The following is a 25,192-nucleotide window of genomic DNA, read 5'->3' on the forward strand; positions in this document are numbered from 1 at the left end:
ATTGTGTACATGCCTTGAAGAGGAGTACCGCTCTCCACTTGTTGAACTCATGGTAACAAACACACAGTGGAACGCCGTGCTGAACTGGTGGCATCTCTACATACCCAGAAGTGGAGACGTGCTCATCGCTTATGGAGCTCGTGAGAGCCTATATACCCCTGCTTTTTACTTGATGAACCTACTGCCCCCTCTACCCCCCTTGAGGAGGTGACCGGATCTTTAGTTGTTTAACAGGTGGCACCGCGCACCCTTTGGAGAGGGTAGGCTCTTCACACGCTGGACCCATGGCCTCCCGAAGACACGCTGAGACGTAACACACTTATTAAACCAGTGACACCATGTAAACTCCTGAGGAGGGACGCTTTTTACGGATCGACCTCATGGCACTCTGTACACCGCTGCAAGAGGTGGCACGCTCTTTAAAGGATGAACTCGTGGCCTTTTGTAGACCCTTGACAAGGTGATGGGCTCTTCACTAGATGAACAGGTGCCGCTGCGCATCCTTTGAAGGGGTGATATACTCCTTACAGGTTGATCTTGTGGCACTCCGCAGACCCCTTGACAAGGTGACAGGATCTTCCTTTGCTGAACTGGTGGCACTCGGTGCTCCCTATCAAGGGGTGACAGGCAACTCTCTTACTGAACCGTGGGCCCACTCTATACTGGCGGAGCCCCTAATGCTCCGTACAGTGGCTGACGTTGTGGCACAACGTGCACTTGTTGACGTGAAGGCTTGACAGACTTTGCCCCATGACAGCCGGCTCTTCAGAAGATGGAATAAAACCAGAGTCTGTGACTGCAGCTCAGTTTAGAGGAGTCCAAGGTCCATGGGGCTCCTGATAGTAAACAAGCACTTCTCAAACACAACATAAGCTTTTTTATTCTATGGGTTTTGCATGAAGGTCCCTTTTACTTTGTACCCATATGATTTCCCAAAGCGAGACAGTTCACTGTTGTGTATTTTGAGATGTTGCATAAAAACAGAGTAGCCAGTGATGTTTTTTCCACATGTGTTACATATGAATGACGATTCTTGCAGAAGGGCTGCGCAGTCCTCGCGTGGCACATGCTTGCTCGCAGGGTGGGCTTCGTGCACAGTATTCTCAACGGGGTCATCGCCAGTCAAGTCGATCTGGTTCTGCACGCCGATCTGCTGAGTCTCGCAGCTTTTCGATGTTCTCATCTAAAGGAAGGAATCAAGAATAACATTTAAAGCACAAACTAAACCATACCCATGAACAGAGCATCTTGATAACACACGTGGCACATTATTTAGTTAAGGCAACACATGGGCCAAAGGCCCAGCCAGAAGATTGGTGGATGGAGGGGGTGGTAGAAGTTTGTGCCTTCCAATGCTCAGTACATATGAAGACATATTACTGACGTAAACCCCCAGCCTGAAGTGGGGTCTAGAGAACGGTGTGAGGTGATGTGGGCTCCTAAGTCTCCTACGACGTTTGTAGGAGATGGCGGTGAACCCATGGCCTCTGGTCAGGACTCTTTGAGCTGCAGTAAGTCTTAGAAAGTCTACGGCTGTCAATCGCCTCAGAATGTTACGAGTCTAGACTGCACGAGGAGCAGCCGGGGGACGCTGGACAATGAAGAGCTCAGGTCTCAGGTGAGTATCCTCCGCGGACATGCAGAATTGAAACCCCATGAAGGAGCATGTATTCATCAATCAGAAGGGTTCAAGCCTGGGGAACATCACAGCTGATGGATCTGGTTTCATACTTAAGAGGAGGGAGAAAAATGATCTGAGAACACCCTGGATGTGACTTAAGGACTAGATGATCAAGAGCAATCGCCTTAATTCTGGCATGACGCAGCGAGGGGTTGATGACGCCAAAAGCTGATGGATATAAAAAGAACCAGTGCTCCGACATCACCAGTGTAGACCGTGCTGGCGTCACAAGTAAATGTGCTCTGATGCGATGTGTGCTCTGGGTCTGAAGCGGGCCTGAAAGGGTGGAAGGCCTCCAAGCAAGACTCTAACTAGGCAAAGACCAATGTCCCAGGATTTTTCAAAGATATGGAAGCAGAGAGTTGGGGCAGAAGGTATGATGGTAATCTGGAGAGAGAAGATTTCTTTAGTGAAGGGTTTTCCATGGTGGATTTCCACTCTTCCAGAACTACTGAGAGGAAGGTTCAACAGGGTGCAAGATCGGAGGTAGAAAAGAACCAGGCAGGTGCATTATCTTGCAGGGCTGACATCGGAAGGTCTGTGGTGGAAATAATCTCAGCTCTGTGGTGTAGACCTAAAAAGAGAGCAAGACAAAGTGATTGCCTTTAAGGAAACTGGATTTGTTATGTCAGCAAAGTTGGCCTCAAGGCCTAGGTGCTGCTTATCTCAGACCCAATCTTGTCTATCTTCGGGACAGAAAATACTGAAAGCTCATAAGGGAAATCTTGCAAAGGTTTGACCCAGTCACATCTCGCAAAAAGGCCACAGAAGTCGCTAATATTTCGGAACTGTTCTGTTGGCCGGGTATGTGTCACTCTGATGCAAACAAAATAACACTGGGATTTGACCATCTTTATCTGTTGTTTGTAGGTAGCTATTGCAGTTCTCTGCTGTAGCTTGGACTCCTGGCTGTAACTGAGCCCCACTGTCTTTCTGCTCTGAAGGCCACGAGCATAAGGTAGCCAAGGTCAGAAGTAAACCCTGGACTGACTTTGAGGTGGGAACCGTCACTGGGAGGATTGTGTCAAAAGAATTAGTTAAGCTCCGATTAAAACTCACAGAACAAAAGAAACTGCACAAACGAAATCTCCTGGAGGCAGTCAGTATAGACCAGACCCACCAGACACAAACAACTAACAGTGATGAGGACAAAAGAGGACATTCAGAAGCTAAATAAAAAACATGCAGTTCAGTGTCGTAGAGTGGGTAAGAGAAGTGCAGAGTGTTGTAGAGTGAACTAGTCAAGTAAAGTGGCGTTGAGTGCCTTAGAGTGCAGTTGATTGGTGTAGAGTGGAGTGGCATATAGTGCAGTAAGGTGTCATAGAGTAGAGTGGCCTAGATTGGCATGCCATGGAGTGTTGGAGGGTGGAGTACAGTGGCATAGAGGGGAGCGGCACAAAGTGGGGTGGCGTACAGTGGAGTGGTGTAGAGTGAAGTAGAGTGATTTGGAGTTGAGTGGAGTGGACTGGTGTGGAGTGGAGTGAAATAGAGTGGAGTAGAGCATTGTGTAATGGAGTAGTGGAGAGCGGAGTACAGTGTTGTGGAGTTGAGTGGAGTGGACTGGTGTGGAGTGGAGTGAAATAGAGTGGAGTAGAGCATTGTGTAATGGAGTAGTGGAGAGCGGAGTACAGTGTTGTGGAGTTGAGTGGAGTGGACTGGTGTGGAGTTGAGTTTTGCAGAGTGGAGTGGAGTAGAGCATTGTGTAATGGAGTAGTGGAGAGCGGAGTACAGTGTTGTGGAGTTGAGTGGAGTGGCACAGAGTTGAGTTTTGCAGAGTGGAGTGGTGTAGAGTGTTGTGGAGTGGAGTGGTGTAGATTGTTGTGTTGTGACAGTGTCATAGAATGGACAGCGTAGAGTGTTGTAACGTGGAGTGGAGCACAGTTTCATAAAGAAGAGTAGAGTGGATTGGTGGAGAGAGGAGCCGAGTGTCTTGTCGTCAAATAGAGTGTCAGAGTGGAGTGGCATAGAGTGGAGTAGTGTTATGGAGTAGAGTGTTGCAGAGTAAAGTGTTGTAGTGTGGAGTAGAGTGTCAAAATGGAGTGCCGTGGAATATAGTGTTGTAGAATGGGGTGTCGTAGAGTGGAGTGGCATAGACTGGAGAGGCATAGAGCGTTCTGGAGTGGAGTGTTGTATACTGTAGTGGAGTGACAGAGTGGACTGTCATTGAGAGGAGTGTCGTGGAGTGGCACAGAATGGAGTGTTGTAGAGTGGAGTACAGGGGCATAGAGTTTAGAGTTATATGGAGTGGAGTACAGTGGCATAGAGTGGCACTGTATAGAGTGGAGTGGCATATAGTCGAGTAGTGTCGAAGAGTAGAGTGGAGTGGCATACAGTAGAGTAGAATGGAGTGACGTAGAGTGCGTAGCATAGAGTAATGCCATAGAATGCCATGGCGTAGAGTGGAGTGACAAAGTGGCGTAGAGTGGAGTACAGTGTCAGAGAATGGAGTGGGTAGAGAGGTGCAGAGTGTCAGAATGGAATGGCATGGATTGGTGCAGCAGAGTGTAGTGGCATAGAGTTTAGAGTCGTGAAGTGTTGTAGAGCGGAGTACAGTGGGATAGAATTTAGAGTTGTGGAGTGATCTAGAGGGGAATAAAGAGGCATACAGTCGAGTTTTATAGAGTCGAGTGGCATGTAGTGGAGTACAGTGTCGAAGAGTGGAGTAGTGTAGAGTCGAGTGGCCTACAGTTGAGTGGAATGGAGTGGCATAGAGTAGAATATCATGGAATGCCATGGCATAAAGTAGCGTAGAGTGGAGAAGAGTGTCGGGCAGTGGAGTGGCTTGGTGTGGAGTGGGGTAAAAAAGGTGCAGAGTGAAGTAAACTGGAATAAAGTTTCGTAGTGTGGGGTGTTGTAGAGTGATGTACAGTGGCGCAGTTGTAGAGAGAATGCAGTGCAGGACACTGTACTCCACTCTACCCCACTCCAGTCCCCAACACTCTTCTACTCTTCTCCACTCTACTTCAGAGTGTCATAAAGAGGAAAGAGGTAAAGAGGCACGGCGTCGAGTGGAATGGAGTGGCGTAGAGTGGAGTTCAGTGTTGTGGAGTGAAGTATAATGACGTGAGGTAGAATGGAGTGTCGTAGAGTGGACTGGTGATGATTGGATTAGCATGGAATGGCGTAGAGTATTGTAAAGTAGCGGAGTGCGTTGTTGTCGAGTGGCATAGAATGGGGTAGAGTGGATGGAGTAGTCTAGAATGAAGTGGAATGGAGTGCAGTGTTGTGGAGTGGAGTGTTGTGGAGTGTCTCTCAGTGGGGTGGTGTAGCGTGGAGGAAAGTGTTGTAGAGTGTTGATGATTGGCGTAGCCTGGAATGGAGTGGAGTGTTGTAGAGCGGAGTAGAGTGCCAGAGTGCAGTGTTGTGGAGTGGTGTGTAATGAAATTGAGCGTCGCAGAGTGGATTGGTGTGTTGAAGAGTGGAGTGGTGTCAAGTGGAGTGGCATAGATTGGAATGACAGTGTTGTGGAGTACCGTACTGTAAAATAGAGTGTCAAAGAGTGGAGTGTCACAGTGAAGTGACGTAAAGTAGGGTGGAGTGCCATAGAGAGGAGTGTAACAGTGAAGTGACGTAAAGCAGGGTGGAGTGCTAAAGAGTGGAGTGGTGTAGAGTGAAACATAATGCCATGGAGCCACGGAGGCGCTTTGCAGTAAGGCTGTTCTTAGTTTCTATATTTAATTTGATGCTGCTGATTGCATCGATCGGATTAGATCAGCTCTTTGGCTGGTTTGATGGTTATTTTACGACCCCATATTTATTGAAAAGTGTAACCTTTTAATCTTTTACTTGCACTCTTCCCCTATCTGCAGCGACAGTACCACGTCTGCTCCCTGGTCGACTACCAGTTTTCCCGATTGTGTGGAGGGAGCAAGCAGACATACCCTTTTCCTACTTCTGGGCTGGGGTGGAGCCACGGTGTTAGCAGTCTAGTTGCTACCCAAAACTATTTAAACACATGCCTGCCCCCACGCGCAGCGGGTGCGCTGCCGGCGCGTCAAAGGCAAGCCCTTCTGTGCCCGTCTGCACCCAGCCGTCACCAGGAGAAAGGACCCCTGCTTCTTTGAAGCCAGACCTGGGACATAGGCAGAAACATTCCTACCCAAGCTTGGAACTTCTTAAAATTAGACGGTCAAGTACATTCAAATGTATCAACTGCCTACATGGCACATCTGGGGCCTTCCCTGACATGGAGAGAACTTTCGCTTGCAGAAATTGTCAATTCCAAAGCCTGGAGCTGAAGCAAAGCATGCGGCTCATCTGGTATCTGATCAAAACAATGGGCAAGTATAACTTCCCTCCCTCTTCAGAGGGAGGGAAGGGCTGGAATTGTGTTCGGGCAATGTCATTTACTTTCCTCTAGGAATACCGTTATCGGGTTACTGGCTCAAACCTAGCTCCACCCCCGCTATAGCGGTGGCGCTCACTGATGGCTGCCATTTTCAAAGGCTGGATAGAGGGACTAAGGTGGGTGGAGGTATAGCTATTATCCATAAAGACACCATTACGGTATCGATACTCAAGCACTGTTGCAATGATAAAATAGAAATTTTTTGTTTTTAGAATTGATTTTCTACCCCATTACTGCTGGAATGGTGCTCTTGTATAATAGCCCCTGGGTCCCCTCCAAGATTTCTCGCTCCAATTGATGGAACTAATTGTCCTCCATATTTTCTCCACTAAACATTTCCTGTTGTTAGGGGACTTCAATGTACACAGTGAGATTACGTCTAGTTTAGAGCCCTCTATGCTCCTCGCTGACCTGGCCACTTTAGGATTAGGAAAGATCAAAGGGAGTCCTACACATCTAGCGGGACACACGTTACTTCTTATCCTGAGCAACTCCCCAAACATCCTGTGTGAGGCTCCACCTCCTCTCATATGGTCGGATCATTCGCTAATTGACTTCCAAATCGGGAGGCACATGATCAACCCTGCGCCTTCCACGGCTCCCCCTAGGGTCCGAAGACAGTAGCATAAAATCACACCTGATCTTTTCACGAATATATTCCCAGCAAATGTTAACCAGGAATGAGGGAATGTTGAGGATTGCTTAGCTACCTACCATACCACAGTACGGAAAACCATAGATCATCTGGCCCCATTGAAACATTCCCCTACCTCGCCCAGACGCCCACATGCAGCCTGGTACTCGCAGGAACTGTAGAAGGAGAAATGTCTCTGTAAAAGTCTGGAAAGACGCTGGGATCACTCCCATGATATAAACAACAAAGAAAGGTATACGATCTCTTTAGCTGGATATCATAAGAACGTGCGTAGAGCCCACACTGCGTCGCAACTCAACCGGGCAGGGAATGCTCCTAAAGAATTATATCAAATCCTTACATCTTTTACCAGCCTGAAGTCCTGCAACAGCGAAGTTTCTCCATCTCAAGAACTTTGCAATAAGATTGCTAATCATTTTGAACAGAAAATCGAGCTCATCCAGGATAAAATCACTAAAGACAGGAACCCTTTGAATGACGCTTTAATCTCCGGTCCCCCAGCTGTGATCATCGTGCACCCTCTGAAAAGTTTCACTCCTCTTACAGAAGATATAGTGGAGACCCTGCTTAAAACAGTTAAATCTGGCTCACCTATGGATATTATTCCAGCTAAAATCTCCTCTCTACTCTACAAACAGTTGGCTCCGTCTATCGGCTCAATCCTCAATCTCTCTGTGAGAGAAGGCCAACTACCACTCGAATGGAAGGCCGCACAAATAATTCCCATCCAAAAGAAAGCATTGGAAGATCTGTCTAACAAATCCCCGATTTCTCTCCCTCCTCTTCTGAGTAAGCTATTGGAAAAACATATTAATATACAACTTTCTGATTATATTGAATCCACTGGATGCTGTGACTCCTCACAGTCTGGGTTTGGGCCAATGTACAGCATGGAGTCAGCACTGATTGCCGTCACTGATAATATAAGACACTCCCTCGACAATGGGCAACCAGCACTATGAGCGCTGCTGGATTTGTCAGTAGCTTTCGACACAGTATCCCATTCCTTACTACTCAGGAGACTCTGAGAAATCGGGATTCGTGGATTGGCCTTTCAATGGATCTCGTGTTTTCTTACACATCAGACACAGACCATTCATCTTGGATCTTTCCAATCACACACCATGGAACTCACCAAAGGGGTTGCCTCAGGGATCCTGCCTTAGTCCCACTTTGTTCAATATTTATGTGGCCCCGTTAGCAGGATTACTTAGAAAGCTTGGCTTTAATCCGATCTCATATGCTGATGACACTCAGCGTTTACTGTCATTTGATAAAAATCTAATAACACTCAGATCACTTTCTCAGAAGGCAGGACTGCAATTGCTGCATGGATAACGAACAACTTCCTACAGCTAAATGCTGGTAAAACTGAGATCATGTCGTTCGGAGATGCGCCTCAGCTCTGGCCCCCAGAGTGTGTCCACCCGAATTAGGTGCCGCCCTGGTCCCAAAGACTGCGGTCAGGAACCTAGGCCTACGTCTGGACCAGAAACTCAAGATGCAAGAGCAAGTTACAACCACTGTGGGCTCATGCTTCCATATGTTAAGCCTCTTATGCAGGGTATTTCCTTTTTTCCCCCTCACCCTACGTAACACACTCCTGCAAGAAATGGTAATGCGTTGCCTGGACTGCTGCAAGACCCTCCTGATTGTGGCATGTAAGACTTCTCTAAATAAACTTCAGGTAGTTCAAAGCACTGCGGCTCGTCTTATCACGAACTCACCTGCCACAACAGCCTCTCTCCCACTATTACAATGTTTACATTGGCTACCGATACGTAAGCGGGTTAGATTTATGATATGTTGTATTGTGCATAAAGCACTAAACGGTAAAGGTCCTAGTTATATAGCAGAAAGGCGTATTCAATACCAGCCACACACACACTTGCTCCTTGTCCCGCACTTCAGGAAATCTCGCATGGGTGGGAAAGCCTTCTTCCACCTAGCCCCTATGACTGGAATCGGCTTCCAATTCATTGCCGGAAATGCCCGGAATACTTTGTTTTAAGAAAGCTCCTTAAAACGAGCTCTTCTAAAACGCCTGCATCTAATCTGCTCTGACTGCGGCACCTCTCCAGCACGGAGATATCCCTCTGGGGGCGATTCTGGTGCTTTACAAGTCCCTACATTTTTTTTTTTTAAATATAGAGTTGAGTGGAGTAAAGTGGAGTGGTGTAGAGTGAAGTGCAATACCATGGCGCAGAGTATCAGAGTGGATGGCGCAGAGTGAAGTAAAGTTTGCAGATTTGAATCTGGCAGAGTGGAGTACAGTATTATAGAGTTGAATAGCGTGGAGTAAAGTAGTGTGAAATACGTAGTGGAATGACGTACAGTGGAGTGGCATAGAGTTAAGTACAGTTTCGCAGAATGGAGTGGCGTAGAGTGTCGTAGAATGGAATGGAGTGTTGTAAAGTAGTGTAGAGGAGAGTGGTGTGAAGTGGATTACAGTGGAGTATAGTAGAGTGTTGTACAGTGGAGTTGAGTGGGTAGAGCGGAGTAGAGTGTCATTGAGTATCATAGAGTGGAGTTGCAAAGAGTCGAGTGGAGCAGTGGAGAGTGACCGAGTGGAATAGAGTGTTGTAAAGTGGAGTAGAATGATGCAGTGTGGAGTGTCGTGGCATAAGATAACGTAAAGTGTTGTAGAGTGTTGCTGTTCGACGTGGGGGTGCTTAGAGGAGAGTGTTGTTGACTGGAGTGGCATAGAGTGTCGTAGAATACCATCACGTGTATTTGTAAAGCGCATGCCCCTGTGGGCATCTTGGCAATGAATAACAGATGTTTATTGTTACCCGACACAATGGGGCTCATTTTATCAACCTCAGAATGATGAAAGGCTAAGTGGACCTGCCGGGATTTGAACGTGTGACCCTGAGGTCAAACACAGGCCCTTACACTGGACACGTTAGCCCACTGAGCCACCAGGAGTTGCGTAGAGTGGAGTAGACTATAGTGGAGTGTTGTGAAGTGGAGAGTGGAATGTCATAGAGTGCAGTGAACTATGGTGGTGTGGAGTGGAGTGGAGCAGAGCGGCATTGAGTGTTGTAGAGTGGAGTGTTGTGGAGTAGAATGTTAGAGTGCAGTAGACTATAGTGGAGTGGACCGTTGTGGAATATAGTGGAGTGGTATAGGTTTGACAGAGTGGAGTAGAGTGCTGCAAAATGAAGTGGATTGGTGTAGAGTAACTCAAATGCACTAAAATGGCCGCCGCAAAGCGGGAATTTCATTGCGCATGCGTCTGTCACACTCATATGACATGACGTCTTCTCTGTTTGGTGGGAAAACCTTGCAGCTGCGCACTAGAATGAAGATGGCTGCTTCACTTTTGACATACTAATGCATCTGCTGCTGCTCTAACTAAACAGTGTTCGTTCTGCTTAACAGTTAACGCAGTTGTTAAAATAAAGTAATGGGGATAGTGTAGAGATAAGTGATATTCAGTGCTTTCATTTATTCATTGTTCTAAAACTGTTTCTCTTTAACTTCATCACTAGCTCGCGTTTGGGCCTGGGATGTGTCTAACTCCATTTTGAAAACCCGCACTGCGCACGAGCTGGAGTTCAGAAGAATCCTCAAGCAGCGGCATTGAATCTTTGCAAGTGACAGTCCTGCTTGCGATGCCCAAGGGAAACTCACCTCGTGAACTCTCCAGAGGAAGAGAACGATATAAAATGTTAATAAATTGTACATCTTTTGCTACAGTAATGCTGGGTGGAATAAAATCATGGGAAAATATATTGTGGGCGGAAACCTAAATTAAGTATTTGAATGAAATGATCTCATACTGGTATGGTGTGATGACCTCTCCTCGTCTTTTGACCAATAAAATTGAGGGAATACACGAACTCACAACATTGGGGGTGGTACACTGCCCTGAAAAATGGTATAACTAAGGTAGGCTTAACTAGTTAAATTGTCCGACTTGTCCACATAGCTGACCTGTCACTGACCCAACGCATCCAATAGGAGATCGAGAGCAGAGGTGCTGGCGGAGTACTCTGTCAGAAGATTTGATAACCCAATCGGGGTCCTGAGGGAGAAAAATCAATAACCCAATCGGGGTCCGACTGTTAGCCGCAGACAGGGGTGTGACGCTGGCGTTGCACTTTAGCTGAGGGTACCTGTTCTGACCTGTATCCATCCTGATTTGGTCTTCACCTGTCCTGATCTGAACCTGTCCTGTCCTGTTGACACCTGAACTATCGGGAAGTCCTGTTTCTTTGTCCCAGCCCGTGGCCAGGGTTGGTCTTCACCCCATTCTAGGTAAATATAATTCTGTGTGGGTTTGTTATCGTATATTTCCCTTTCTCTCCTCTTCCTCTGTTTTAATGCCTAAAAGGAGTTTCGTAACATTTTTACATATCATTGCTTTAATCAACATCTTCCGAATCGAAAAGGTTTTAATTTTATATGTATGGACTGCGACATTTAAGAATTTACGTAGATAAAGAGGTTTAAACTTTTCCCGAGTCCGTGGTTATTTTATGAAGGAAATGCTATTTTTCTACCTATTATTCTAAAACCTTTGATCCCTTAGGACTTAATACAGGTGGCAAGGATTGGCATCCCAGTGTAAGAATTGGCTTTTGTAGTTTGGTTTGCCCTGTTCCCATCATGCACTGGGACAGGAACAGACTAATTTGCATACAGCCAGGTTCTGAAACTGGGATGGTGCAGTGAGCTAAAAAACGGTGTTGGATCTAGCCCTGATCTCTTGACTGGGTGAGAGCTTTCTGCTTAATTCAGAGACTCTGTCCCTCACCACCCCTTGTTGTAGACAAGGGTTGGTAAGTCAATGTGTATAAGTTTAAGTCCTAAAAACGTGAGTAAAAGATCCTGATTGGGGCAGAGTTACCTGGTTAAAGTGAGTATGTTTATGGGCCCACGTGAGTGTGGTCATTGAGCAGGTGACCCGAGCGCTCTATCAAACTCCAGACCAGGACGGGGTCCCACACTCTCTCACTTCAGGTAATGGGGTTAGACTAAACCTAGAGGGATTCTTAGCTCCACAGCTACTCGCATGCTCGGTGCACTCACGTACATCTAGACCGGCATCGCAGGAGTACGCGCTCTCTTTTTATCATGCATTTTACATTCATGTGTGTATTCATGATTATTGCAAGATGGTAGAGCTGTACTATCCTTTGATTTTCACTGTACTGCTGATCATATATCTCTGCTACTGTCTAACGGTTGTTGCAGCGCATCTATTTTACACTGGAAGAACAACTGCAATAAATTCTTATTGTAACACCCCAGACTGTTTCTTCTGTGTAACTCTCTGAGACCGAATAATTGAGCACGAGTGACTGAACGAAAAGTAGCACATTGTTTCCACGATCTTGAGGGATCAGGGATGTCATGTTCTGAGGTTGCCAAGAACTATCCTCTCCTCGATAAGAGGAGACACTAGTGGCACTGTGAGCTAGCTAAAACACAAAGGCTAACATTCTTGGTGGGGGTGTACAGAGTCAGTCTGCCACCAGACCCACAGTTTATGTTATGCAAACACGCAGATTCTGTAAAGGTTACATAGGAACTACAAGAAAGAAGATGCTCCAAAGAGTACAAAATGCTGCAGCCCACTGCTCCTGAATATTCCTAGAGGCTCCTCTGGGACCGGTGCTCACAAAACTGCCCTGGCTCCTGATTAATAAAAGAGTATGAATGAATGAACGAATCTTGCACTTGTAAAGCGCAAGTGTCAACGAATCGGGAGCTGCAAACATCCAGGTTTTCAGTTGTTTCTTAAAGAGAGGCATTGAATCAATATAGCTGAAGAGTCTGGGTAGGAGATTCCACGCCCTAGTCCCCAGCGCGGCCAAAGATTTGCAACCTTCGGTCTTGTGCCTAAAGGTTGGGGGTTCAAGAAGATTCACTGAGAGTACGAGCAGTGACTGTGAGGCATAAATCTGGAGGCTAAATATTTTGGACCCGACGCTCTAAAGGTAATTAGTCGGATCTTGTATCAGCAGCCAATGAAGAGCTTTAAGAGCTGCTGAAGCCGTAGAGCGGCGTGGCAGTTTCAGTACAAGTCGAGTGGCTGCAGGTTGGCCCATCTGCCGCTTCCGTAGCACTTGTTTGGAGGGGCCTGCATATCGACTGCTGCTGTATGCAGTAATCTAGGGCAACAGGTATCAACCAATACTGCAGAATCGGCCACTTTGTGAATGCGGAAAAGGCGTTTTACATGTATCAAATCCTATGTAGCCTGTTACTGAATCACATAATGGGTTCGCCATTCGGTCTTTGGAAGGGGCTTGTTCAGGGCATTTCTTCCAAACAGCAAAACACAGTGGTATGTATGACATTTTTGTGACTGTGAATGCAGTCGCAAAACATGCGCAATTTACAACCAACTTGACGTTAGTGGTAACCCATTCGCAAATGGGACCCCTTTCCCTTTGGGAATGGTGGCGAAAACGTTTCTTAAGAGCAGGCAGTGTCCCTACTCCTAAAAAATTGAAAGAAAACTTATCATTTTTGTTTTTTAAACGCAACCTGTATTCCTTCGAAGAAACGGGTTGCATTTAAAAAAAAAAAAAAAAGGTTCCCCTATTTACAAGCAATCACGGATATGGTGGTCTGTTGATCCCAGCAGGCCACCATCCCCGTGATTTTAGCGATTCCTAGGGGGTCGCATATTGTGACCAACCTCATTAATATTAATGAGGTAGGTTGATTTGCAAGCCCCTACCAATCGCTAAATGAAACTCTCTGAGTTTCATAGATTTGGAATAGCGATGACCTAATTGCGATTCGATGAAAATCGCAATTAGGTCATCGCTATTACAGCTGTTGATGCATGTGGCCCTTAGGCTCGGCACAATTAACGCAAAGGCCACTGTCTTTCTTGCTGCACAGGGGATAAAGTCAAAGAAGTCTTTCTATCCGTTTCAAACACGTTCCTGCCACTGCGAGTGCGAGTGCGAGTGCTTGTGGGCAGAGGGAGAGGAGATGTCAAATTACACGCCTAGGTTTTTTACCACCTCAACAGTGTTCGACACCACAGTACGGGGTCAAAAGGGTTTCATTTCCCTACTAGCATGATCTCTGTATTACATTTGAGGAGGTAAGCTTGCATCCACCGATGACTTCCATTAAGCAATGCTCCTTCAAAGTACCCTCAGTTTCAGCCAAAAAATCTTGGGAAGAAAAGGCCAGCTATCTATAAACATTGATTAAGTCCTACAGTCCTAACAGGTTCCTTAGATCTTCTGAAGCCAGGGTGCAGGGGTGAAAGGAGCTTGGATGGGTATCTGCTTTTTCAGCCTCTAGTCCTCCAAATTGTGGAACTCCCTTCATCTTGATCTGAGGCAGGAGATTTCAGAACTGACCTTTGGGGAAAAAAACTCAAAACCTGGCCGGTTGAAGCATCATAATAGCCTCTTCCTGTGTAGTCGTGCCAGAGCTGGAACACTCCGTCTCGGAGTAACCAAGCGCTTCATAAATGTCATAACATAATGTAACAGTGGAGTGGCTTAGAAAGTTGTTGAGGAAGCAGAATGTCATGGAGTAGAGCGGAGTAAAGTGGAGTGGAGTAGATTGTCATAGGGTGGAATGGAGTGGAGTGGAGTAGAGTGCTGGCTGTAGAGTGGAGTGGTGTAGAGTGGCATAGGGTGGAGTGTCGTAGAGTGTCATAGGGTGGAGTGTCGTAGAGTGGCATAGGGTAGAGTGGCGTGGAGTAGAGTGCTGGCTGTAGAGTGGAGTGTGTAAAGTGGCATAGGGTGGAGTGTCGTAGAGTGGCATAGGGTAGAGTGTCGTAGAGTGTAATAGGATGGAGTGTCGTAGAGTGGCATAGGGTAGAGTGTCGTAGAGTGTAATAGGGTGGAGTGTCGTAGAGTGGCATAGGGTGGAGTGTCGTAGAGTGGCATAGGGTAGAGTGTCGTAGAGTGGCATAGGGTGGAGTGGTGTAGAGTGGCATAGGGTAGAGTGTCGTAGAGTGGCATAGGGTAGAGTGGAGTGGAGTAGAGTGCTGGCTGTAGAGTGGAGTGGTGTAGAGTGGCATAGGGTGGAGTGTCGTAGAGTGGCATAGGGTAGAGTGTCGTAGAGTGTAATAGGGTGGAGTGTCGTAGAGTGGCATAGGGTAGAGTGTCGTAGAGTGTAATAGGGTGGAGTGTCGTAGAGGGGCATAGGGTGGAGTGTCGTAGAGTGGCATAGGGTAGAGTGTCGTAGAGTGTAATAGGGTGGAGTGTCGTAGAGGGGCATAGGGTGGAGTGTCGTAGAGTGGCATAGGGTAGAGTGTCGTAGAGTGGCATAGGGTGGAGTGGTGTAGAGTATCATAGGGTGGAGTGTCGTAGAGTGGCATAGGGTGGAGTGGAGTAGAGTGCTGGCTGTAGAGTGGAGTGGTGTAGAGTGGCATAGGGTGGAGTGGTGTAGAGTGGCATAGGGTAGAGGGGAGTGGAGTAGAGTGCTGGCTGTAGAGTGGAGTGGTGTAGAGTGGCATAGGGTGGAGTGTCGTAGAGTGGCATAGGGTAGAGTGGAGTGGAGTAGAGTGCTGGCTGTAGAGTGGAGTGGTGTAGAGTGGCATAGGGTGGAGTGGTGTAGAGTGGCATAGGGTAGAGTGGAGTAGAGTGCTGGCTGTAGAGTGGAGTGGTGTAGAGTGGCATAGGGTGGAGTGGTGTAGAGTGGCATAGGGTGGAGTGTCATAGAGTGGCACAGGGTGGAGTGTCGTAGAGTGTCATAGGGTGGAGTGTCGTAGAGTGGCATAGGGTAGAGTGGAGTGGTGTAGAGTGGCATAGGGTGGAGTGGTGTAGAGTGTCATAGGGTGGAGTGTCGTAGAGTGGCAAAGGGTAAAGTGGAGTGGAGTAGAGTGCTGGCTGTAGAGTGGAGTGGTGTAGAGTGGCATAGGGTGGAGTGGTCTAGAGTGGCATAGGGTAGAGTGGCATAGGGTGGAGTGGAGTAGAGTGCTGGCTGTAGAGTGGAGTGGTGTAGAGTGGCATAGGGTGGAGTGTCGTAGAGTGGCATAGGGAAGAGTGGAGTGGAGTAGAGTGCTGGCTGTAGAGGGGAGTGGTGTAGAGTGGCATAGGGTGGAGTGGTGTAGAGTGGCATAGGGTGGAGTGGAGTGGAGTGGAGTAGAGTGATGGCTGTAGAGTGGAGTGGTGTAGATTGTCATAGAGTGGAGTGTCATAGAGTGGCATAGGGTAGAGTGTCGTAGAGTGTCATACGGTGGAGTGGCATAGGGTGGAGTGTCATAGAGTGGCATAGGGTAGAGTGGAGTGGAGTGGAGTAGAGTGCCGGCTGTAGAGTGGAGTGGTGTAGAGTGGCATAGGGTGGAGTGTCATAGAGTGGCATAGGGTGGAGTGTCGTAGAGTGTCATAGGGTGGAGTGTCGTAGAGTGGCATAGGGTAGAGTGGAGTGGTGTAGAGTGGCATAGGGTGGAGTGGTCTAGAGTGGCATAGGGTAGAGTGTTGTAGAGTGGCATAGGGTGGAGTGGAGTAGAGTGCTGGCTGTAGAGTGGAGTGGTGTAGAAAGGCATAGGGTGGAGTGTCGTAGAGTGGCATAGGGAAGAGTGGAGTGGAGTAGGGTGCTGGCTGTAGAGTGGAGTGGTGTAGAGTGGCATAGGGTGGAGTGGTGTAGAGTGGCATAGGGTGGAGTGGAGTGGAGTGGAGTAGAGTGCTGGCTGTAGAGTGGAGTGGTGTAGATTGTCATAGAGTGGAGTGTCATAGAGTGGCATAGGGTAGAGTGTCGTAGAGTGTCATAGGGTGGAGTGGCATAGGGTGGAGTGTCATAGAGTGGCATAGGGTAGAGTGGAGTGGTGTAGATTGTCATAGAGTGGAGTGTCATAGAGTGGCATAGGGTAGAGTGGAGTAGAGTGTCATAGGGTGGAGTGGCATAGGGTGGAGTGTCATAGAGTGGCATAGGGTAGAGTGAAGTGGAGTAGAGTGCTGGCTGTAGAGTGGAGTGGTGTAGAGTTGCATAGGGTGGAGTGTCATAGAGTGGAGTGTCATAGAGTGGCATAGGGTGGAGTGGAGTAGAGTGCTGGCTGTAGAGTGGAGTGGTGTAGAGTGGCATAGGGTAGAGTGTCGTAGAGTGGCATAGGGTAGAGTGGAGTGGAGTAGAGTGCTGGCTGTAGAGTGGAGTGGTGTAGAGTGGCATAGGGTAGAGTGTCGTAGAGTGGCATAGGGTAGAGTGGAGTGGAGTAGAGTGCTGGCTGTAGAGTGGAGTGGTGTAGAGTGGCATAGGGTGGAGTGTCGTACAGTGGCATAGGGTAGTGTGGAGTAGAGTGCTGGCTGTAGAGTGGAGTGGTGTGGAGTGGCATAGGGTGGAGTGGTGTAGAGTGGCATAGGGTGGAGTGGAGTAGAGTGCTGGCTGTAGAGTGGAGTGGTGTAGATTGTCATAGAGTGGAGTGTCATAGAGTGGCATAGGGTAGAGTGTCGTAGAGTGTCATAGGGTGGAGTGGCATAGGGTGGGGTGTCATAGAGTGGCATAGGGTAGAGTGGAGTGGAGTAGAGTGCTGGCTGTAGAGTGGAGTAGAGTGGCATAGGGTAGAGTGTCGCAGAGTGGCATAGGGTAGAGTGGAGTGGAGTAGAGTGCTGGCTGTAGAGTGGAGTAGAGTGGCATAGGGTAGAGTGTCGCAGAGTGGCATAGGGTAGAGTGGAGTGGAGTAGAGTGGCATAGGGTAGAGTGGATTGGAGTAGAGTGCTGGCTGTAGAGTGGAGTGGTGTAGAGTGGCATAGGGTGGAGTGTCGTAGAGTAGCATAGGGTAGAGTGGAGTGGAGTAGAGTGCTGGCTGTAGAGTGGAGTGGTGTAGAGTGGCATAGGGTGGAGTGGTGTAGAGTGGCATAGGGTGGAGTGTCGTAGAGTGGCATAGGGTTGAGTGGAGTAGAGTGCTGGCTGTAGAGTGGAGTGGTGTAGAGTGGCATAGGGTGGAGTGGTGTATAGTGGCATATTGTGGAGTGTCGTAGAGTGGCATAGGGTAGAGTGGAGTGGAGTAGAGTGCTGGCTGTAGAGTGGAGTGGTGTAGAGTGGCATAGGGTGGAGTGGTGTAGAGTGGCATAGGGTGGAGTGGAGTAGAGTGCTGGCTGTAGAGTGGTGTAGATTGTCATAGAGTGGAGTGTCATAGAGTGGCATAGGGTAGAGTGTCGTAGAGTGTCATAGGGTGGAGTGGCATAGGGTGGAGTGTCATAGAGTGGCATAGGGTAGAGTGGAGTAGAGTGCTGGCTGTAGAGTGGAGTGGTGTAGAGTGGCATAGGGTGGAGTGGTGTAGAGTGGCATAGGGTGGAGAGTCGTAGAGGGGCATAGGGTAGAGTGGAGTGGAGTAGAGTGCTGGCTGTAGAGTGGAGTGGTGTAGAGTGGCATAGGGTGGAGTGGTGTAGAGTGGCATAGGGTGGAGTGTCGTAGAGTGGCATCGGGTAGAGTGGAGTGGAGAGAGTGCTGGCTGTAGAGTGGAGTGGTGTAGAGTGGCATAGGGTGGAGTGGTGTAGAGTGGCATAGGGTGGAGAGTCGTAGAGGGGCATAGGGTAGAGTGGAGTGGAGTAGAGTGCTGGCTGTAGAGTGGAGTGGTGTAGAGTGGCATAAGGTGGAGTGGTGTAGAGTGGCATAGGGTGGAGTGGAGTGGAGTAGAGTGCTGGCTGTAGAGTGGAGTGGTGTAGAGTGGCATAGGGTGGAGTGTCGTAGAGTGGCATAGGGTAGAGTGGAGTGGAATAGAGTGCTGGCTGTAGAGTGGAGTGGTGTAGAGTGGCATAGGGTGGAGTGTCGTAGAGTGGCATAGGGTAGAGTGGAGTGGAGTAGAGTGCTGGCTGTAGAGTGGAGTGGTGTAGATTGTCATAGGGTGGAGTGTCGTAGAGTGGCATAGGGTGGAGTGGAGTAGAGTGCTGGCTGTAGAGTGGAGTGGTGTAGATTGTCATAGAGTGGAGTGTCATAGAGTGGCATAGGGTGGAGTGGAGTGGAGTAGAGTGCTGGCTGTAGAGTTAAGTGGTGTAGATTGTCATAGAGTGGAGTGGTGTGGAGTGGCATAGGATAGAGTGTCGTAGAGTGTCATAGGGTGGAGTGGCATAGGGTGGAGTGTCATAGAGTGGCATTGGGTAGAGTGGAGTGGAGTAGAGTGCTGGCTGTAGAGTGGAGTGGTGTAGAGTGCATAGGGTGGAGTGGTGTAGAGTGCATAGGGTGGAGTGGTGTAGAGTGGCATAGGGTAGAGTGGAGTGGAGTAGAGTGCTGGCTGTAGAGTGGAGTGGTGTAGATTGTCATAGAGTGGAGTGTCATAGAGTGGCATAGGGTAGAGTGTCGTAGAGTGTCATAGGGTGGAGTGGCATAGGGTGGAGTGGCATAGGGTAGAGTGGAGTGGCATAGGGTGGAGTGTCATAGAGTGGCATAGGGTAGAGTGGAGTGGAGTAGAGTGCGGGCTGTAGAGTGGTGTGGAGTGTCATAGAGTGGCATAGGGTGGAGTGGAGTAGAGTGCTGGCTGTAGAGTGGAGTGGTGTAGAGTGGCATAGGGTGGAGTGGTGTAGAGTGGCATAGGGTGGAGTGGTGTAGAGTGGCATAGGGTGGAGTGGTGTAGAGTGGCATAGGGTGGAGTGCCGTAGAGTGGCATAGGGTAGAGTAGAGTGGAGTGGTGCATAGTGGTCTAGAGTGGAGCTGCATTGAGTGCAGTGCAGTGTACTGGGGTAGAATGGAGCGATGTAGAGCAGAGTGTCGTGAATTAGAGTGGCGTATAGTGGAATGTCGTTGAGTGGTGTGCTGTAGAATGGATTGGCAGATTGAAGTGCCATAGGGTGGATTGGCAAAGAATAGAGTGCCATTGAGTGGAGTCCGGTAGAGTGAAGTAAAGAGGCATATAGTGGAGTGGCGTAAAGTGGCACAGAGCGGCATCGTGTGTAGTGGAGTGATTCATGTGATATGTGCCGGCTCGAGACTTCTGTTTCTGTATGTGGGTGTCTCAGCTCCGCCGACCTCGCCCTCGCCACAGTCCCCCTAATCCGAAGAGCGACCTCCAGCGGCAGATCATTCTCCCACCTCGCCGCCAAGACCTGAAACACCCTCCCCATCCACCTACGGCAGATCCAGGACCTACTAACCTTCAGAAAACTCCTCAAAACCTGACTTTTCGAGCAGTAGCAGTAGCAGCACTCCCCAACCCCCTAGCGCCTCATGGGTAAGTAGTACGCTTTACAAATGATATGATTGATTTATTGATTGATTGTGTCTAATCTACAAAGATGAGACCAAAATCCTGATCTCTGTGTGTGTAGAAGGGACGGCCAAATGATACCAGCTCACCTGCTGCTGACCAATGCAGACAAAAGACGTCAGCGTGACGAAGACGCTAAACCAATGGTAAGTAATGTGGGGGGTGCTCTAAGTTTTTTTTAGGTTTAAGATCCAATAGATCTTGAAGAAACAGTGCATGCCTCTACCTCGGACGAGACCTAAAAAGGAAGGCTTTAGCTGACAAAAGGGTTCAGTCTGCCATGTCGAGTTGACTGGTTTAAAGCTGCCCAATGAGGCTGCAGTGGCAGGTCTTGTCACCATTGTGTCGGTACAATTAAAGGCTACAGTCCACTAGTGACAGTAAGCTTACCAGCCATGGGTGCTGCTGGCACCATCTACCAGGGAATCATAGGTAGGTTAAATGAGCCAATCAGGTATTAGCCAATGGAACATGTACTTTTGGGTGAATGGAGAAATTAGCACCATCAGTCCAAAATCTTGCGGGTGATCCTAAAAAAAGACATCCTTTTTTAAACTAACATTACAAACTCCCACAGTTATGGAAGAACTTGAGGGGATCAAAACCTCCATCACCATAGCGACTAGAAATATCGAAGGCCCGAAAATCTCTGAATGCTGAAACGGCGGCCTTCTGGACTGAACTCAGCGGGTCTGTGAAATGATTGGAGACTGAAATAACTGGGGTTGCTGGTTGACTGGAGTGTGAGCCCTGTTCAAGCAGCAGCCACATTCCTGGTCAGAATAAGGCACAAGCAACCCTTAAATAACCTCTGCTCAAACGAATGGCATCTGGCCACAGAGCAGTCAGGCTTAACTTAGAAGCAAGGTATAAAGTATTTGTGCAACACTTTAAACAGTAATAAAGTGAAAAACACCACATAAAAAGGATCCCACACTGTATTAGACAAATAGAGTAATTGTTAATAAATTATACAAGACCAAAATGACAAAAATCCAATCAGCAGAACCGGAGGAATACAGTTTTTAAAATGTTAGGGAAAATAGCGCCTATAAGCACACAGTTCCAACTGTGGATATCTGGTCACGCCGGACTGTGACAAAGTCACAAGTTCAGGCCGACCGGGATGGAGCACAGGTCAACTACAGGGACCCAGTTACCCCCACTAAACAAAGTATCTTAAATCCTGGTTTGCAGAGCATTGCAAGGATCCACGTCGAATATGTGTTGTGCAGCCAAAGTGATGTGTCAGTTCTGAGGTTGGAAGAAGCTGCGATGCGAGGTCCTGCGTCGGTTTCGTTGAGGATTCTGCAGATGAGGCGTTGTGTTGTGAAGTCCGAAGTCGAGAATGCGTCGCACAGTTGAGGCGATGGGTCGGTTCTGAAGAGCTGCAAGTCTGAGATGCAGAGTCTGGCATCGTCGGAGAGCCTGCTATCAACAAAAGATATGAGAGCTTGCTCCAAGGATGGGGTGCGGAGCACGGTTTTGAAGAAACTGTGGAGGCGATGCGAGTCTTTGCGTTTGTTCTGACCCACATAGTAGCGGCGATGCATCTGTTCTGCCTGAGGTTGTGCCGCTCAGCAGAAGAGATGTGTTGGTTTTGCTGGATCCACAGAGGCTGGCAGACCACTTTAGGCCAACTTTCAATGCTACAGGACTGGGGTGGTACCACTAGGCAAGGTAGACTCACAGATGGCAGAATCTAGATACTGGGTTCAATGTTGTTGGAGCTTTCTGTCCCTAAGGCTCACATCAAGAGGACAGCCAACTAGCTTTTGAAGTCCCTCTGGTGGTCCTGGGTTCAACAGATGGAGGTCCAGTCCCCTTCACCCAGGGAAGAGGGCAGCAGGTCAGCCCAGCAGTTCTTCAGAGCAGCAGCAGAGTGGCGGTCCTTTCAGCATTACATTTATAGGCCCTGTGTACATGGTACACCATTCTACAAGGGACTTGTAAGTAAATGTAATATGCCAACTGAGTAGAAACCAACTTAACCATGCTTTAGGGGAGTGAGCACAAGCACTTTAGCAGTAAAATCCATTCAGCAGAAATTGTGGGAAAAAGAAAAAAAAACATGTTTGAGGGTGGCCCTGTAGAGAGAGCCAGGTCCAACAGAGACCTTGGAAGAAAATGTGACGGGGTTCAAAACTGTGGACCTTGCAAAAGGTCACAGATCTAGAGAACAGAATTAAGAGGGACAGTCTATAATTTTAGAGTCCCTACGAGTGAGAAAAAAGAAGATACGATTGGCTTCATCCGAAACAGAATGACAAAAATGACAACCCCCCCCTCCCCGCCTGATCATAATGGGTCTCCTTCCAGCAGGCTTGTCTCATCATAAAGACTGCTAAAAAACATTGTTCGTTCTCCTACAAAATATCATAAAATCTCAAATGAAATGCTCAGCCTCACAACATGTTCTTAGGCAGAAGGAACTACGGAGTCCTGGAACTGACAGGATCTAGTGATGTCTCCGAGGAGCATCTTCTGATGTTTGTTATGATCTGCCCCACCGACCAGTTCTACTTACCAAAATGCCTAGTATAGACGGTGGAACAATAGTTCCAGGCCACAACAGAGAGGAACGTCCTTCAAGAGATAGAAATAAATGAGGATCACATCTCAAAATGTCAGTGTTATCTAGAGCAAGAGGCACAATTTGGAAATGTTGGATATTTGATACTTGGAGCTACGATCACGAGGGGGCGCCCGAGGAAAACCACCAGAAGGAAAACTTTCACATTTGGAGTGATTGACAGTTTATAACTTGATCAGTTGTACCCAACTCATTGTGTTACAAAAAAAACTATGAATTAGACTTTCTTGAGCAAGTGTTCTGCAGAACGCTCCTTGCCCACTCCAGAGTCCGGGTCCAGAGATAGAGCTCATTCTGTATGGTCTCGGGATGTTAAATGCTTGACTGACTAGATAAACATGAAAAAGGGCACAAGGTCTCTGCCCATAATGAACCAGGCATTGCTTTCTAACGAGAGACTCCTATACCACTTATGGGTATGAAACCCCCGAAAGAGAGTGGGTACGGAAGGTGGTCTTCAGCTCCTATTCCAAACCCGAGACTGAGGCTTCTGGCACTGGGTCAAAGTCTTAAAGGAAAAACAGAGAGGCCAAACTCCTTCACTGCAGAGTCGCAGCCAGGGTGCAGACGACATGGCTAGACCCGATGGGCAGGTCGCTTCTCCATGCCACTATCTCATACTAGGTTCAATTAATGTCGCCAACAGCATAAAATTGATCTTTTTATCCAAGACTCATCAAAATCCTAATGGACTTCAGATGGCAGCGTTTCGTTAATCATAGTCCTATACTCTATCGCTCAGGCCCTCTCGATTTTACGAAACAAGGAAAGGGGCAGATCACTCCTTTATTGAACCCTGGAGATTTCTATACCCGCCAAGGAACATGCATTACTGACTCTTCCCCAAGGCGCAGGAACAAGGAAAGATTATTTCCCACACACACTCATTTGCTTCCAACCAGCCACAATTGTGAAAGTGGAGTTTGCTTCAATTCTGACCATGCCCAATGTTAATTAAGCTGGATCTGATGGTCAAGATACAAAAAACCAGGTCATGGAGGAGGGACACTCTACAGCATAAGCTGCTTGAAGAGAAAATGGAGCCGCAAAATCGATTCAAAGTATACCGGGAAGTCGCTGTATGTCTTTATGAGCACTCTGCGTCCCCTCCACAAATATTTTGGGCTGCAGGAAAATCATACGCGAGAGGCGTTCTGATGAGGGATTCTGCTGTGCTTTGTAAGCGAGAGGTGGAGAGGAAAGCCAGCCTGGAAAAACAAGCATAGCGACTTCTAGATTTTAATCGCAGAATACTGGAGACCAGTGTTTTACATCAGCTCGTCGCCAGAAAACATGAACCGGAACACATTTCACAACACAGGCTGAGAAGCCTTACAACACATCAAAGGCAGAACAACACCTGCCAGTGCAGCTTAGAGGGGCCATCCCAGCAGTCTAGAATTCCCAAAATTACTCACTTCCTTGCCCACTGGATACAACAAGATAATTAGCCTCTTTTTAGGTCTCGCCTGTCGATGCGCATGCGCATCGAGCAAGCGAGACTATGGGGGCTTATCCACTCTTTTTCCACTGCAAGGAATCGTGGCGATTCCTTGCAGTGCCCGTGACTTTTAAGCTCAATGCGCATGCGCATTGAGCTTAAAAGCGCGTGCACGTCCATCTTGTTTTACCCGCTCTGCCCCCTCCCCTTCCCGCCGTGTCGCATTTCTCCTCCCCCCTCCCCTCTCTTCCCTCCGTCTTGTTTGGTTGTTTATTTCACCCGCTCCGCCCCCTCCCCTTCCCGCCGTGTCGCATTTCTCCTCCCCCCTCCCCTCTCTTCCCTTCGTCTTGTTTGTTTATTTTTTTTTAAATCCCCACTTCCCCCCTACCCCCCATCAATGCCAACACTGACGCCGTGCTAAAGCCCGCTCTCCCTGCTCCGCCCCCTGCTCCGGCCGAGACGCATTTCTCCTCCCTCCTCCCCCCTCCTGGGTCAGGTTACCCTGCTTTCTCTTTCGCTTTTTTTCAACCACATTCCACCATGGACTGGGACTTGGAGGAAAAAGAACTTCCACTACAGGCACATTCAGAAATATCTTGCCACGTTCTGACGTGTTCCCTATATTCAACAATTTGGAATAACATCTCCACCCAATTCAGAAGAACTCGCCTGAAGTTAAACACCTTTTGGTGGGTGAACTGCAATTGGGTATGCCCCTCCTCAGCAGCGCTTATCCCAAACTTTCTCCTAATCCGGTAAGCATTTTACAAAAGCGAGTGCGCCCGACAGGCTCTGGAATGTTTTGTGTCCACCGTGCCCATGTTTACAGCCTGCGACCGCCATGATACTTTTCCCTTTCCCACTGCCTTCTTCGCACTTTAGTGAATGAGCATTTTTCCAAAAATAAAAGCAGCCAGATTTCTGACTGGTTTAGGTTAGCAGGGGATCTCGTTCACCACCCTAGGGTTTGAAGAGGGTTGTATGCAAGAGTTAGATTTTTGAATGATGCAAACCTGTTTAATGTGTGCATATCTGTGACGCCTCATTTGAGGCGCGTTGTGATTTTTTTTTTATTCTTGTGCTTGAAGTAAATAAGAGAACATTTCATGGAAATTACACCTGTGTTATCTACTGTAAGCAGAAAACCGGATACCAAGGGAACGGCTGAGCATGAGTGTATAATTAATCATCCTGGCCGCGGGCCTCTCTGCTGCCTCATTCTAGATCTACCTGTATACTGTTGTTTACAGAGGTTGAGAAATTATATTGTCAGATATTATCAGCTCGCTCACGTCCTATATATTTCGCAAGTGGAATTTCAACCTTGTGTTCTCTACGTGAGGAA

General features: G+C 48.0%; 1 protein-coding gene across 1 annotated transcript in view; it reads right to left on the reverse strand.

Moving 5' to 3' along the window:
- Positions 1-743: 743 nt before the first annotated feature.
- The window catches only part of LOC147725811 (THAP domain-containing protein 5-like), an 89,266-nt gene continuing 64,817 nt past the window's right edge, over positions 744-25,192 (reverse strand). Inside the window, exon 4 of the mRNA XM_086959988.1 lies at positions 744-1,183. Within this exon, the coding sequence (XP_086816114.1) occupies positions 884-1,183 (300 nt within the window). The 3' untranslated portion in view covers positions 744-883. The remainder of the gene's footprint in view (positions 1,184-25,192) is intronic.

The sequence above is a fragment of the Lissotriton vulgaris genome, chromosome 3_1 (assembly GCF_964263255.1).
Source record: "Lissotriton vulgaris chromosome 3_1, aLisVul1.2, whole genome shotgun sequence".
Classification (NCBI taxonomy): domain Eukaryota; kingdom Metazoa; phylum Chordata; class Amphibia; order Caudata; family Salamandridae; genus Lissotriton; species Lissotriton vulgaris.